At 41.8% G+C, this 16,450-nt stretch overlaps 1 protein-coding gene and 1 long non-coding RNA gene across 10 annotated transcripts in view; one reads left to right on the plus strand and one right to left on the minus strand.

Annotated features, from left to right (window-relative positions):
- LOC124423572 overlaps positions 1-7,023 on the minus strand; it is a 40,152-nt gene extending 33,129 nt beyond the window's left edge. Inside the window, exon 1 of the long non-coding RNA XR_006942117.1 lies at positions 1,863-7,023. This is a non-coding gene — a long non-coding RNA (uncharacterized LOC124423572). The remainder of the gene's footprint in view (positions 1-1,862) is intronic.
- Positions 1-16,450, plus strand: part of LOC124423564 (agrin-like) — a 237,776-nt gene that overhangs the window by 194,554 nt on the left and 26,772 nt on the right. For all 9 annotated transcript variants that reach the window (XM_046961423.1, XM_046961424.1, XM_046961418.1 and 6 more), the window contains one exon: positions 13,795-14,031. In XM_046961423.1, the coding sequence (XP_046817379.1) occupies positions 13,795-14,031 (237 nt within the window). The remainder of the gene's footprint in view (positions 1-13,794; positions 14,032-16,450) is intronic.

A 16,450-nucleotide genomic window follows, 5' to 3' on the forward strand; every position in this document is an offset into this window, starting at 1 on the left:
AAAGATGAAAGCGAAAGTTGGCCCCGATAGATTAGGAGGAAATTGGCCGAATGGATTCTTTCGGTGATACGTTCCCAAGATCGATTCGTTACTCGACCAATTCGCGCTATACTCTTTTTGACCGAGAATAATTGGGATTACACATTTTAAATCATTATCAGTCTCTCACATTTAATTGCTCGACTATTATCTTCGTCTGATACGAGTAACAGATAGAAAATAGAAAGAAGCAAGAGTTGGGTGCCTTTGGAGATTCCTCGCATCGGCCAGATAGCAAAAAAATAAGAACAATATCTAAAGTAGAGAGAGAGAGAGAGAGAGAGAGAGAGAATTAAGTACTCGACGGTATCAAAAACGACAAAGTAAAAATAAAGACCGATTAGGAACGCATCTGAAAACGACGGCAGAGTGTTGACGACGAATTCTTCTTTAATCTCGCTAAGAAATAAGAAAATAGAAAATATTCTTTTAGAATTCTATTCTAGACAGATATAAGCGGAACGACGAGTACGTCCTGAACAATGTAACGTATAGCTCGTTAGTAAGATGGCGATGAAATTACTTCTTGCCTGGAACACCGAAAGGTCAAGATGATAGGAGAGTTTTCGACTTAACGAAGCCACCGTACCTTCTTCCTTTGTGTCCCGTAAAAGGAAAAGGTTACGGTAAAAACAATGCGAAATGATCCTTCACCCGTTTACGATTCTCCTGATTGTAAAATAGTCGGACAGATATTCTCTATAATTACAACAATGTCGTCGTCGTCGTCGTCGTCGTCGTCCTTCTGTCGTCATTGATAATGGCAAGCGCGACGACGATTCTTCATGGTCGAGCGATTCCTTCCTATTATTCATCGAAACCAACGACGAATATGTAAGCGATAACTCGCATTTTTCTCGTGAATCAGGACGAATGAAAAGATCCAGGTCATTACGATAGAGGTCTGTATGGACCGAGTTTCACCGAGTTTCTATCGAGGGGTCATAAGAGCCAACACGGCCTTATAGAGAGAGGGGAAGAGCCGAGTTTGAAAGCAGGGTCGTAAACGTTAAAGACGAGAACGAGCGTACGGGAGAGGCATGAATCGCTCTGTGCATAGGTTCCGTGGGAGCTATACGACGAGCCTTTGACAAATTTTTCTCGTGGAAGGTGAGTCGAGCGTAGGTCAAGCGCAATGAAAGGAAGAAACAAGATTACCGAAAGAAGATCCGCGCTAATCGCAGAGCAGGTACGAAAATTTCTTTCGCAAAAAATCGATGAGCTCTTTAAGCGACGAGCTTGAAACAATAAATACCGATAGATCTATATTAGGTGGAAAGTCTACAACGTAATGGGGTTAACTATGGGGAGCTTCGTCCTATTCTAGAACGAGCCCTAACTCTATTGTTCCATTTCACGTGCACGAGAGGTTACAGGAGCTTCCCTTTCCAGCTACGAACGCCCTACCAGCTGGCCGCCACCCAGTCCACCACCCGGTCGGTAGCATATCATGGGCACACCTCTATTCTGTTTTCCCCCGGAAAATCAATATCAGAGGTCGGCAGCGCCTCTCGGTGGGTGGTTCTCGTCGGCGACAAATCTCAGTGTCTGGAAAATCCGTGGCTTGGCGCCAGTTAACCTCACGCAAAATTACCGTTCTCTTACCTTTGATCCGTAACGCGGATCATCCCTTAAAACGTTTTCAAGCAGGAAAAAGTAGGAAGAGCCTTTCTCGTGCGCGCGTGTATGTGTGCGTGTGAACATTAAGAAGAGGGAGGTATGCAGGGAGGGGGGAGTGTAGCGGGGGAAAGGTGGAGAGGGGGGGGGGAAGGAATGGCGTCGAGGAAAGAGAGGAGACAAATTACTTGAGCCTTTTTCGTCACCTTTTCTTGCCTAATCTACGAATCGTTCACGCACTCCTAGAGCAAAGTTTGAAACTTTGGAAGGTGCAAAGAAAGGGAAAGATCTCGTCCGTAGAGGTCCCGTGCTCCTTGTCAACCGTTGCGTGTCATCCTGAACTAGCGCCATATTGAAGAACGATAGCGACGCCATCGACGATAGCGAGCTTCGTCGTAGCGCGGCACATTTGAATTTTGCTATATGTGCTTTGATCGTGACGCGTAATTCGCGTATTGGGTGTCGCACACACACACACACATGAATATACATACATAAGTATATACGTTTGTAGCAATTACCTACGAACGGATTCTCATTTTCAGCGGCTAGTCCATTACTTTCAATTTTCAACAATTTTTCGATATACGTACCTACTGTTTAGCATTCGTTTTGTTTTGTTCTTTTCTTTTTTCTTTTTTTCATTTCTTTCGCACGAGAGTCATGCGCTCTTTTCTCTGTCTTGATAAGGACCGACGAATTTTTCCACTAGCAAGCAGCATTACTAATTATCTCGTTAGCGAGTACAAAGTAACAAGTAAAAAATTTTCTTTTACATTTAGATATACGTCAACGACGTTCTTTCATTTTCTTAGAGAAAAGTTAGGAGATTCTTGAAGGTTTCCCCTTGACAGGTTCCGCACATCCGTCGTACACTTGTACGTCCCGTACTTTCTTTGACGTAGATACCGTGGATTCTCTTTGAAGTCATAGCTTTTACATCTTCTCTGCTTGCTTCATCTTTGTACCTGTATTTGGGGAATTGTAGAAGGCCACGATGAAGCCTCTCGCGCTCGCAGCATCTTTTACGCACTTCCTTTGAAATTTCGAAATTCGGGTTAACGCCGATAAAATTCAATTTCGTTCGTGTCTACGTTATTCGTCGGGAATCGATTAAATTGTTCATCAAGGAAGAACGAGGCAAAACGCGTAATGTACATAAATGCACGATATGTCTATATCACATTTAACGTTGAGAACGAATATCCTGTTGTTCCTTAAGGGAGTATGCTAATCTGGTATCAAATTATCGTAGTTTGATATCGTAAGCTCGTTCGAGCGAAAGGAAGTTGCTCGAAAGAAGGAAATCGGTCGAAGGTCGAAATATAACGGATGATACGATTTTTCTGGCACTCCCGATAATAAATCGTCCCATCGTCGAATTTATCGCACTACATCGTAATCGTGACGTATTATCGTTAGACTCGCGATTTACGCGATGCGTTTACCCTAACGCGATTTCTCTTTTTTAAAAACCTCTATTGGTATTAATGCGATAGTTATTATACCCATGCGGCGAGAGGCAGAGAGAGAGAGAGGGGGGGGGGGTCGTATAGAGATGAAAGAGCAACATGACTTCATTTGGCACCTAGATGATAATTAGCACCGTACTAGCGACATGAGATTTAATCGAATCAACACGCCAAAATTTTCATTCGAAATTTCATATTTCTAATTTATTCTTCGATAAGTTTGTTTCTATCGAGCCTGAGGGAACGATAACTGTTTCCCCTTTCGGGTCCCTCCACCTAGGTCTCTCTCTCTCTCTCTCTCTCTCTCTCTCTCTCTCTCGCGTGGCAACGTCACTCTCACATGCTTCCGATTTTCCTGCAAATCGTATATCGCGATAGAAATTAACGAATTGCTCTATGCACTTCGCAGTGCTCTCGGCGCCCATATGCCGAATGTTTGAAAAATAAAGTAGAAATGATTAATATAAAACTCATTAATGAACCTCGATGCAAATCGAGCGACATTATTTTATAAACGAGAGAACGTGTACAATCCATGACTGTCTCTTGTTCTCTTTATCGTTCGAAGCATTGAAATTGAATCGCCAACGCGCAAAATTGGAAATCGACGTGTCGTTTAACGTAAAATACAAGCGGCGCAATTTCAATGTCCGTTCTATGTACGCATGCATGTATATCGTTCAAATATACATAACCATATTGGTATGAAGAGCATTCCCTATGTCGAAAGATAAAAACTTTAATATATCCACGTACGTAATGTCATGCTCGCATCCTGAGGAATTTTATTAGATCAACGAAAAATCGGTCATAATTTGCTAAAACGTATGAGATTTTATTACAATTTGTATGAAAAGAAAGAGAAAAACAATGACGACAGATGCAAAATAAAGGAATAAAGAAAAATTGAAGTCGCTGAGAAATACATTTTATTGGCGATTTATAGTCGACTCCCATGCGAATGGTGCCGTTCGTTGAGACGGCAGCAGGTTTCCAGCGGACACGTACGAACGGTCAAAGCTTTGAGATCTCTTTTCTAAAGGCGCAGGAAAGCTCTTATCCGAATATATGAGATTTCTAATGAGTCGACCGAACGTTGGACGGTGCTTTTCATAAAGCTATACATGTACACGTACCGTTCTGGTTGACGCCAAAGTCGGTGGAATAAAAAGGAAGGGGTGGAAGGTGTACTTAACGTTTTACCGTAGTAGAGACCTTTCGAGCGAACACGGAAATAATTCTTGTGTATATTCGTACGCACGGCGCGACGTAACATATAGTAGTTCTGATATTCCGCAAGGAGTACTCTCTCTACGGAGAATATCAAGGCTTAAGAGAAGGTTAGAGTAGTTAGACCGCGTTACCGTTTACGTGGACGAAGATGCCAGAGTTGTCGGTACCGGACCGCTAGCTCCTTAACTCTTTGAGTAGTAAGTTACCGCAGTGCTACTAAACTAATTTACAAAACGTCGTAGAACCAACAAAGATATCTTCATGTTCAACGAGCAAATTAATCTATCGTTAAAATAACAAGAGAAGGCTTATATTAACGAAAATATGAGGGCGGTACAAAATTGAAAATGTACGTGTAGACGACGGTACCTTTGTATCGATCAAGGGGTTAACACCACTCTCCTATTTTGAGAAATTCAAAGAAAAGCAAAGATTCTTTAGAGGATTCGTTCGTGCGAATTTCTTAAATACATATTGTATAAAAGTACTGGCGCAAGCTTAAGTTTTACAGGAAGGGAACGCTTTCTCTCTCTCTCTCTCTCTCTTACTCTCGTATAACAAAGCTATCCGCAACGATTGTAATTTTGTCTATTGTTTTCGAGTACGGTTTCGTTCGATCCATTGTTATCCATCGGCCTTTATTACATTCGCGTTGAACGAACAACGAACGTAACAAGAATCGGAAGCGATAAGAAGAATAATCTATGCGCTGCGGCCGTCGTCGTCGAAAAACCTATCTATACGACTATTTTCGATAGCTGATCGGAAAACAATGGAAAACTATAATGAAACGAACGAACACGAATGCAATCGTTAATTCCGTGATTCTGTTATTTGCTTTGATAGTTGCGATATCAGGTAAATTTCCTTCGTAAATAGAGAACATCGACGCGATTCTATCGGGGATAAGTCGATCGAGAAAGGAAGTGGATGGTTTCCTTTAACCGAGATAAGGAAACAAGAGGGTTAAGGGGAGGTGAAAGAGGAGGATACTGACGGTAGAATTGCGCAACGATCGATACGATAAATCGTCCTTACGATATATACATATATATATACATATATATATATATATATATATGTGTGTGTGTGTATGTATGTGTGTATGTATGTATGTATGTATGTGTGTATTTATACGAGCACACGCACACACACATGTATATACTTATACACGCGTGTACTCGTACACGGGCATAGATAAACGCATACGTATAGTTGTATATTGGAAAAGACAGGCATTACGAAATCCACACGTATGTATGTAGGTCTAACGCGACGGTAGGAAAGCAAGAAATCGGACTTGATATCACACTAGTGGTTGCTCGGATAACTCATAAATAAACGAGCATAGCCGGTATAAGCAGAAACGTTTATAGCACTCGCATACACAGCATATAGACCCTTTATATACCCAGGCTAGACACGAACTACTTTAAAGTTGCACAAGCCGAGATCTAAGAGCGCGCAATGTTTCCACCACCTTTTGCCTCTTCACCCTGTATCCTTCCGTCGGGTTTTGCTTCTTTATTTCGTCCCTTGCCACGTGCGCCGTTTTGCTGGTATAACAATGAAAAAAGAGGAAAATGAATAGAGAAACCGAAAAGGAGAGAGATAGAGAGAGACAAAGTTTGGCCGAATTAAAAGTGAGAAAGACTGGAAAGATGTTCGTAAACTTAATATCAGGAGGAAACAAAATTTTCATTACTCTCGTACGTACTTTCTCTTCTCCCAGAGGAAAGATAATACTGAAGACAATAGAAATATTTGTACAAACAGAGAAAGAATGGTCTTTCGAGCAATTATTGATTGCACGTAGAATAAAAATGCAGAAAAAGGAAGGGAAAATTTTATTTAGATTTAAACTCATTCTCGGCGGAAAAGTCAGAAGCGCGTGACGTTTAGCGAGGATTTTGGAATAAGAGACACACGGTGGTTGGTGTTGCTTCCTTCATTCGCAAATATAAACGTTCATTTAACGCATTATTCATGAACGAACCGCAAGTCGCTTCTTTTCTCATGCATACATAGCTGCCACGTAAGAGAGTAAGAAAGAGTCTTGTTTCGCTAATCATACAATATACATAGAATATACTAAAACGATTTGTGTCTCCGTCCTCTGTACGAAGGAAAAATACATTCCTATTTGTCGATGAAACGACGACAATTTTTATTTCTTTTAAATCGTTATTTTTGTATGTCGACCACGCCAACGACGCTGCAGAATGAAATTGTGAGTTAAAATAAAAAAGAAGAAAAAAGGCTATGTAATGTTCCCTCGTGATTTCTCGAGTATCTCGTATAGCTGGGTAGAAACGGGCGAATCTTCGATAAACGTAAATCCTTTTTATGCCTCGAAGATTCGCATTACATGGAAATGTTAGGAGCAGGCGGATAATTAAACGCTTTTCCGCCTTCTTCAAAGGGCCCTTTTATCGTTGTACTCGTTGAGAAAAAGTCGAGCTCCGAAGAACGCACGGTTGGATTAAATATTAAGATCGTCCTTTGCACGCTACTTTCGTGGAATTATTTTGTAGCGAAAATACTTTGCCGACGTTTTTGCTTCTTAATATGTATTTTACGCGATACGCCCGCGTGCACATATACGCGACTAACAACCAAATATTATACTACCGTGGAAAAAAATTTTCTTCTTTTTTTTTTGCAATAGGAAGAGAGACGAAAAAAGAAGGGAAAAAGAAAGAAAGAAAGAAAGAATATACTCAACTCATAATCGTATCGGTTTCGGTAAGTGGATATATATCTATCTAATATGACATCCACTTGTGAGCGAATATTTTTATCGAAATAAACATTTCGAAATATTTTCATCGAAATATAAATGTTTCCGAAAATGGTAATATCAAGCGATCTCTGCTATTCACGTATAACATTATTTTTCCATCGTACACGTTGGTAATAATATATGATTCTCCATAGAAAGGAACGTAAACAGTTGTAATATTTTCCAAGCGAAACAAGCAAGGCAATATAAAGCAATGCAGTTTTACGACTCGCGCCCATATCTCGCTTCGCTCGAAAATAATTACGACATAACGCGTCTACGTATGATCGAGTAAAATTCGCATTTTCCTTTCGTTACGTCTTCTTCGTCGCGCGTCCCTTCGACTCGCTCGTCAATGAATTTTTATCAATGGCCTTCGTGATCATTTACGGTAACGTATCTATGACGAAATTTAAACGAAAGACAAATCATCTAGATATTTTTAAGTCGTGCTCATTTCGACGCGGAAAAGGGAGAAGAGAATTCTCCACTTTTGTCCTTGCTTTTTACGCTATCGTAAAAAGTCCTTAGAGAAGCGAATTATCGGATCTTACGGTGACACGCAACACGTGAAAATAATTCTTTCCTTTCCCCTACCATACCGACGATCTACGATCTTATCCGTTGTCGAAGGAGACTAGCAGGTGGGAGGGAAGAAACGCAAAAGTAATCGTTTCGTTAGCTCCCTTTCTCTCTCGGTGTTCGCGCGGAATTGCCCTCGAAAATGAAGGAAACTCACGCGACTCCTCGGACCCGAGCACGATATCGTTCGCTTCCAGGACCGTATTATCGAATTAAGGGTAGCCTCTTGGGAGGCGAGGCGTGGCGAGGCGAGGCGAGGCGAAGCGACGCGATGCGACGTGACGCGACGCGAGCAAACGTGGGAGGTGAAAAGGAGACCGTCGTAAATCGCGTGTGCACTCTGCACTTTCGTTAATTGTAATCCAAAGCCAAGACCAAAGTCATGGATAATATTTCTTGGTCTTCTCTCTGTTGCCCTAAAATCTCCCTTCTACGAACGTACCTAATTATTCATATGCGCGAGCTTTTCCGTGAAATCAAGAGAAAAAGCGAATTATCCGTTCGTTTAACGTATCAAAATCTGAATCGGTGCCACGCAATATCGCGATAGAATGGACGTGCTTTATATGCGGCACGAATGATCGTTTTCAAATCGATCCACTAACGCGTATTAAATTATTCCCTCGAATTGTACGTTCATCCAATTAGGTACGCGCATATATATATAATCTATGCACGCGTGAGAGACTCGTTGAAAAGTTTCTATCTAATTCGGTCGAGCAACGTTCTATAAATAAAACGACCTATGTAAAGCCTATTGCTTTCGAAATGAAACGCGATAGAGACGAATATGTATATATATATATATATATATATATATATATACACACACACACACACACACATGCGATCTCACGTAAGAAAGAAAACTTTTCTAAAGTAATAGGATAATTAACAAATAACAGGATTTCGTTTGCCCCTCCCCTTTCTCTCCTCTCTAGCAACGACTGCGAAGTAGTCGCAATTTGTGTTTGCGTACATAAAAAATATCAATAAATTGCATTTATAAGAGAAATAAGGGAAATAATAATAGTGCATGACGTAAATTGCTATATGACGTTGCGACCGATGTAGCGTTCGATGTAGCCGTCTCTCAGCGAGATTCTTTTTCTCCTCTTGTCATCTCGACGTCCATTTCGTTACACTGACATCAGATCGAATTATCGGTGCAACGAGAATCGATCTTGATAAAACGTTAATATCCACGAGGATCTCTTGCGAGCGTATGAAAAACCTACCGACGTATTTGCGTTTGGGTATGTGTGTTTGTTGTATACGTGATGTATGGACAAGCGTTTTTCTCGCGTTAGTAACGCGGACGCGGAGAAAAAAGTCAATTACGCCGTTTTGTTCGATGTTAATTGGGTTAGGACGATGCCGGATGGACGTCGACGTTGGAAGAGCGAAAGAGAAATGGGTAGGGTAGGGTTGGGTTGGGGTCGGTCGGTCGGGGGGCGGGGGGCATTGGGCCGAGGGGAGATTGTAAGCGGAGCGCAACGAAGAGTGGAAATAATTCTCAACGGTGTGTCAGAGCGTGTCTTTCGCACAACTGCCGAGCACGGTTATTTCGATCGAGGGAAAACAGTGTGACGCCGAGGTCGTAAATAAAAGGAAACAGTCGTTCGTCCTGGAGAATCGCTTTCCCAATGACCAAGCGCTGCCACGAACCCTTTCATCCTCGTGCCTTTTTCTTTTTCTTTTCTTTGAACGTTCAACGATATCGTTCGTCGTTATATCTAATCACACAAAATTTTCTCCGCAAAGGATTCTCTCTCTACTATCGCGAAGCGTCTGAAATGAAACGTTCTAACAATGACATTTATTTCCGAGCTTTACGTTTCGGTTCGGACGTTATTAAGAAGAAAATGTACCGCGAGATAAGTAGCGCTACTTAAAACTGCAAACCAGTTATTACATCATTACGCGTGATATATTACACGCAGAAGTAGGTGTTATTAATCATACTGTCGCGAAATAAATTTTGATGCGATCAGTGCTCGCGCGCGTTCTACGTGCTTCGTAACGAAAGCGGCTTATCTCTCTCCCTCTCTCTCTCTCTCTCTCTCTCTCTCTCTCTCAAGATCAATGGACGTAGCGAGGCGGCTTCGTAAAGACCAAAAGAAGGAAACGTGCCAGGGTTGCTTTTTAATGATGGACCCTTCCTCGCAGTTAATATTCTTAGGAAGCTCCTTATTTTATTTATTGTCTTATTATCGTTTCTGCTTCGTAAAAGTAGTCGCCATAGTTCGTGAAATAAGTATAAATGCGAGTACACGGTCTCTCTTGTTCGGTGCTCTTTCGCTTTCCCCTTTGAGTATTTTAATTTTAATTTTAAGTCTGTTCTACTTGGGTCGCATTCTAATAATACATTTTGACCTTATTACAACGCTCCGCCGTATAGAAAAACTGATACAATGGAGATTTTAAATGGAAATCCCCTTTGACTTTGGTCTAATAATTTCTTTCGTTCTTTATCGCTCAAAAAAAATTCTTACTTTTATCCACGCGGATAGATTTGAAAAATGCAACGAACGGCAATAAACGATTTTTATTTTCTTTTTGCCCTTCGAAAGGACCTACAGGGATGATGTAAATAAAGGCGTTATATGGAAAAATTAAAACGCGGAGTTCTATAACGAAGCTAATCGCGCCTGCTTACGTAATACGTGAATACTTGGACGTTTCGGAGAAACATATTTTTCCGACAGGTCGTTTACCACTCGGCAAGTATAATAGAAGGCGCAAGAGGCTTTGCTATAACTTTGACAGCGGCGTTCGAATAGTATTTCTATAGTTTCGCCATTTCAACGCGAGTAAGATCTATTCGTTATATTGGAAACATAAGGATTGACGTTTGAAGAAAGGCACGGTATAATAGATAATTTCCCATAATTTTCATATAAAATTTATGTGGACGTCGTCCCGTGGTTCGAGTAACCTAGCAATTTCACGTCCGACGATTAAAATAAATTTCATCTAAAATATGGCGGTTGTTTTGGACGCCTAAGTAAACTAATCTGGTATAATGAGAAAAAAGTGATGTACGTGGTCGTTGTCGAGATCGTAAACGAAGATACGTAGGGTGGGGATGTGGTGGGCCCATGTGATCGCTTCACGTTCGGTTACCGACAAAAATCTGAACGAGCGTTAATGGCGCATAACGCGCTAACGGCACGTCCGAATCAGATATAAGACTAATCGGCCCTTATCCGGCATCGGACGTGTGTGTCAAGGAGTCATTGTTCGGCTCGCCTCGCCTCGTCCCATCCCGACTCACCCGTTCTCAACGGTCTCGCTCAAAGTTTATCGTTTAACTCCCTTACGCTTCGTGATTCCGCATTCCCGTTATGATGGCCGGCGTTTCCTTAATTAGCATAGATAATGGAGCCATGTGCTAGACCCTTATATAAACTGCGTGCCCGAGAGACCGAGAGAAAGAGACGAAACGCAGAACATGTTTTCGATCCTGTGCTAGCGAATAAAGGTGGTTCCTGCTAGTGTCTCACTTTGGTTAACCAAGCGACCAAGTAGTTTAGGACGTTAGTTTAGGATTAGCTTAACGAATAATGTAACAAAGCGATCGACAAAAAATTTCTTCGTCATTGTAAAATTTTAAAGATAAAATCGAGCAATTCTCTCCGCATAACGCGCAACTAATCGTATGAAATTTTCACACGAATTAATACGATTTATCGCTGCTCTATCATTTTATTCTCAACGTTTCAAACGTAGTTTATACTCGGTATGCGATTATAAACAAACGGATGGATAAATTTGTATCGCAGTAGAAACGCGCGCGCGCGCGCACTTTAACGATAAATTTGATATATTTAAAATAGCTATGATAATATTATATTATATTATATATATATATATATATATATCGTCGTGTAATATTATATAATGCAGCGTGTTAGTAAGTACGTAGCGGTCGGTGCTGTTGGAATCCAAGTGGAACGTATCCCAGTGTGGTCAGCCAAGTAGATAAGCGCTATAGGACGCTTTCGAAATCGGCGCGTATGCCATATTTAACGAGCAAGGAAGTTTCGCAGGAGAAGGAGGAGTTTCGAGTAAACTACTAAAAAGCGATTACATATTTACGCGCACTTGTAGAAATAGTTCAAGTATAATAATCAAGTATAAATGCACATGAAAGCCCACTCGCGAGAATAATAATGCTAAACGTTCGTCGCGGCAAAGGACGGTTCGCGCGAAAGACATTTTTTGCTTTGATATGTCGTTAAATACGTCTTTTAGGTCGACGCTTTCGATCCACACATTTGTACTATAATTACGATCGAAAAAATGTCTCTTGTAGAGGAGGGACGAGAATTAATTAACTCTTATATTCCGACGAATATTTCGGGTATGAGCCGAATAAATACGACGACGGATCGATAATGAAAGGATTTGCTGCGACGTGCCTAACGTGTTCTACTCGTTGGTGGTATCCGCGAAACTAAGGACACCGATACTCTTTGAAAATGTACAAGAAAGCGTATCGTAACGAAGAAAGCAAGCATCTGTAAAATAGAGAGAGAATCGGAGGTCGAGTAATACGATGCAGTTGGCCGCGCCGATAATAAATTATCCCGTAAGCGTTAACGACGAGCTGCGACGGTCAGACGTACTGGCAAAAAGCAGGGAAAATGGATTATTAATTACGATATCGCGGCACGTTGTGCACGAGAGGAAAATCGTTCGGATGAATGAGAGGAAGGGAGGAGAAGTAGAAATTCATTGTACTCAGCGACGATACGTGATTCCCATTTACTTTTACGAACACAACTATATACGACTCTGAAATAAATTCTTCGGAAATCGAGTCTATCATTCGATTATTTCCAACAAACCGACGCTGCTACCTATCGCCGAGTATTTCAGGATTGAACCTGATTTTTCGTAAATTCAATTTCGTATCCGATAAAACTCTCTTATAACACATCGGCCGATCTATCCCTCTTTCTCTAATAATTTCCACCTAATAAAATGATTCTTGGAGGAAATCGTTAAATTAATGAAGGAGGTGGGTTCTCTTATTGACCGACCCATCGTACGTAAATGGGAACCGACTAGGCGGAGACGAGCGCTAATTGCGTTTGTCATGCCGATAATTAATAATGCATCGATTCGCCGTTGCGACGACGGGAGGGTTGGCGAATTAAATGCATTAACGAGGATAATCGGGGTTGTGGCGAATGCGAAATCGAAAATACACCGAGTGCCAAGTTATTGAATGCGAACGATCAATCATTCGGACAAAGTCTCTTTCCCCCTCCCAACCGGGCTTCCTTCGTACGGCACCCACCCTCTATTCTATTGAGCCACGTCCGCTCGCGGCAACCAACCTTCTCTTCTCTTTCCCCAAAATGCCGCTTACTTCGCATCTTATGCTTCGCATAATAGAGAAGCGAATCGGCTCGTACATATGTACGAACCGTCTGATCGTACGGATACGTGCCCGATGACGTGCTAGATATGTCGATTTGCTTTCCAGAATGGGACTCCGGAAGCAGTCGCGAACAATGATAACGTACGCCCTTCTGATAGTCTACGGCACCTTAACTATATGCCATTGCTGCTACGTCTTTCCAAAAGGTACTTTGACCAAAAATCGGCTCGACTCGACTTTTATATTGTTCTCCGTTGATACTCGTCTTTTAAATATATTATTATCGATCAGAGCTCCGATCGACGCTGCTCCCTTCTTTTATCGAACGCGATTATCGAGCGCGGAACGGTGTACGAATTGCGCTTACGTAATTATATCAAAACCAAAATTTATCATCATTTTATTTCGTTCATACAGCCTACTATTAATTTTACGAGATATCGCGAATTCGCTTTCGTCCTCCCTCCTACTTGATAATAAATATAATATCAGAAGGATACGGGAATAATAAATATTTCTTCGTTGTAAAGTCATCGATGTGTGGTTTATTTATGAATGATAAAAGTCATAGAGAGGCATTTGCCTCGTGTTAATTTAGAGCAAGTCGCGCGAGACCTAATACGAGAGAACCTGTACGATAAGGATCGAATATTAAAACGACGTCGTTCTTTTTACAGAGATCAAAGATCCGTGCAGCAAGTTAAACTGCTCTCAAGGCGCCCAATGTGTGCGAAGTCGCGACGGTACCGAGGCCTCGTGCGAGTGCCTGCAAACATGCCCAAATTTGGGAGATCACGAGGGCTCTGGACCCGTTTGCGGTACGGACGGCATCGACTATCCGACCTTGTGCGACCTGAACAAAGGCGCTTGTGCGAAAGGCGCAAATATCAGCGTGGCTTTTCACGGTAAATGCGGTAAGTAATTTTACAATATATTTTGCAATGCGTATAGAAATACGTTCTAGGAGAAGCATTCGTAAGACTTTAGAAAATTAAAAATAAAGCGATACGTCTGGGACGGAACAAAGACGATAATTACGTCTTATTAAGGGGAAAGAGAACGGCGAGAAAACTTTTTCCTATTGCCATAGAGAAGCGATACAGCGCGAAATTATTTATTTCCACATTATCTTTAATAAATATACTCGCCATTGCGGTTAATCGAAAATAGACTTTATCGAAATACATATATTTCCTATTTTCAACGCGCCTCGAGTCTCAAAGCAAAGCCTTGCTTTGGCGTATTATAATAAGAAAGGGAAGAAAAGAAGAAAATGTAAAGGCGCGGTTATGATCGATGAGTTTAATTTATAGTTCCACTATATTATATAGACACCATAAGACACGAGCAAACATAACTTTCGAGCGATCCATCCAACTCAAGGAATCGTGCACGAGGTGAAATACCGTCTCGTTCAACGCGAGAGAAGAGAGAGACCGTTACCAAATTTACCTTTGTGAGTTTGAGAATTCGTGAGAAAGAAAAATTGAAGAAACGGAGAAGACGTAGATGGAGAAGAGAATAGAATAAAGACTGAAGGAATCTTATTGTTAGTCATTCTAGGAAAAACAAATTCGAGGGACAAATAAGAGGATCGGCGAGAAACGTTTGAAGTCGGTCGGTTCCTTTCACGCGGTCGTAGGCAGATGCGGACAATGATAAATTAGCGGTATGCCAAGAGGAGAGAGCGAGAGAGATGGCAGCGTGTTCGCAAGCGTTGAGACGGAACGTACGATATACATATAGGATTTATCGTCTGACTCTCGCGATCTGCCGGTGTTCTCCGACCAAAAGGAGAGAGAGAGTCAGGCTTCGGTGCCTCTATCTCTTCGGTCCGCCTCCGCCTCTCTCTCTCTCTCTCTCTCTCTCTCTCTCGATTGCAGACTCTTACCCTTACCTGTACTCACGGCCCCGAATCCATATACGCAGTCATCGTTCTTTTCTCTCTCTCTCTCTCTCTCTCTCTCTCTCCCTCCCCTCTCATCTTTCTCGTCGTGTCACATTTACGGAAGTTGCCGAGGCACTTCGTCTCGAACGCAGTACAAACTTGGCAGGCGTTTAATCAACCGAGTAGTAAAGACAAATGTTTGATCAGACAGGTAGCAAGAGGGAGCCCTTGTTTGCTTAGGATTAGGTAAGTTCCATCCCTTCTGCTCTCTTCTGTCGCTCCAAAAGCTTCTTCCCCTCCCTCCTCTCTCTCTCTCTCTCTCTGTCTGCGTCGCTCTCGCTCGACTTCTTCGTCTTTCATACGACAGATAGTTCTGCTCCTTCGACGTAGGATGGTATTCGATTGTAACAGTTACGATAATCGCAGCCACCGGTTAACGAGCTGGTTAAATACATCGTCGAACGATTCTCGGCCGCTTTCGTACCCTCTATCGCTCTTCCTCTTTATCTATCTCGTTCTATTCCAATCTCTCTTGGGAGAACGAGGCGGTGTGGACGTGCGAACGATGTACTCCGTCCAACACCCGAGGGAGACAACTAGCCGATTCTCTCGTGGAAAATGCATAGAATACGCAATCGTCGTTCTAATTTCTGTTGCCTTGTGTAATGCAACCGAAATTAACGTAACGCGAAGAGTAGTCGATCGTTAAAGACAAATAACGGATAAAAAGGTTAGCTCCTCTCGATCTATGTAAATTGCTTTTCATTTATTTTTTATAAAGTCTTCTCTCGATTTCCATAGAGTTAGACGATGCGATCATGAATATCGTTTTAACGGAATAGTCTGAATTTGTCGGGACCATTTTCGCTCTCTAACTTGTTATTTGATATCTCTGTTTTACGCAACAGCGGGAAAAAAAGTATAATAAAAATAGGGAAAAAAAAAATTAGAGCTCTCGAGGGACTGCTTTAACGGCGCAAGCAGCAAGACGTTACTTTCCCGTTGTTCCTTTTTAAGGACGCAAAGGAGAAAAAAAGGCAGAAAGAGAGGGAGAGAGTAGATAAAACGAAAATTGCACAAGTTACGAACTTTAACAATATCCAGTGGTCGCGTACGACTACTTTGGACTATCGTCGAGTGCAATTTTATAATCCGCTTCTCTTCTCCCTCCTCGCAATCTGTCCGCTTGAGCGTAATAACGACGGTACGGATTCGCATAGAGAACTAGATTGCGCCTAGATCCAGTGAGCCTTTTAGTTTGGTAGGTGGATAAGGAGAAGAGACTCGAAGGAAGAGAAAGTCACACCAGGACGACGACGTCGGAAGTTTACAAAGACGAACGTCTTCCTCTTCCTACCTCGTCCTCTTCCTTCTTCGTTTCTCTTCTCTTATTCTTCCTCTCTTCCGCGAGACTTCTTCGCTTCTTCCTTTTCAATTGTATTTCT

This window comes from Vespa crabro, chromosome 4 (assembly GCF_910589235.1).
Source record: "Vespa crabro chromosome 4, iyVesCrab1.2, whole genome shotgun sequence".
In the NCBI taxonomy this organism is placed as follows: Eukaryota; Metazoa; Arthropoda; class Insecta; order Hymenoptera; family Vespidae; genus Vespa; species Vespa crabro.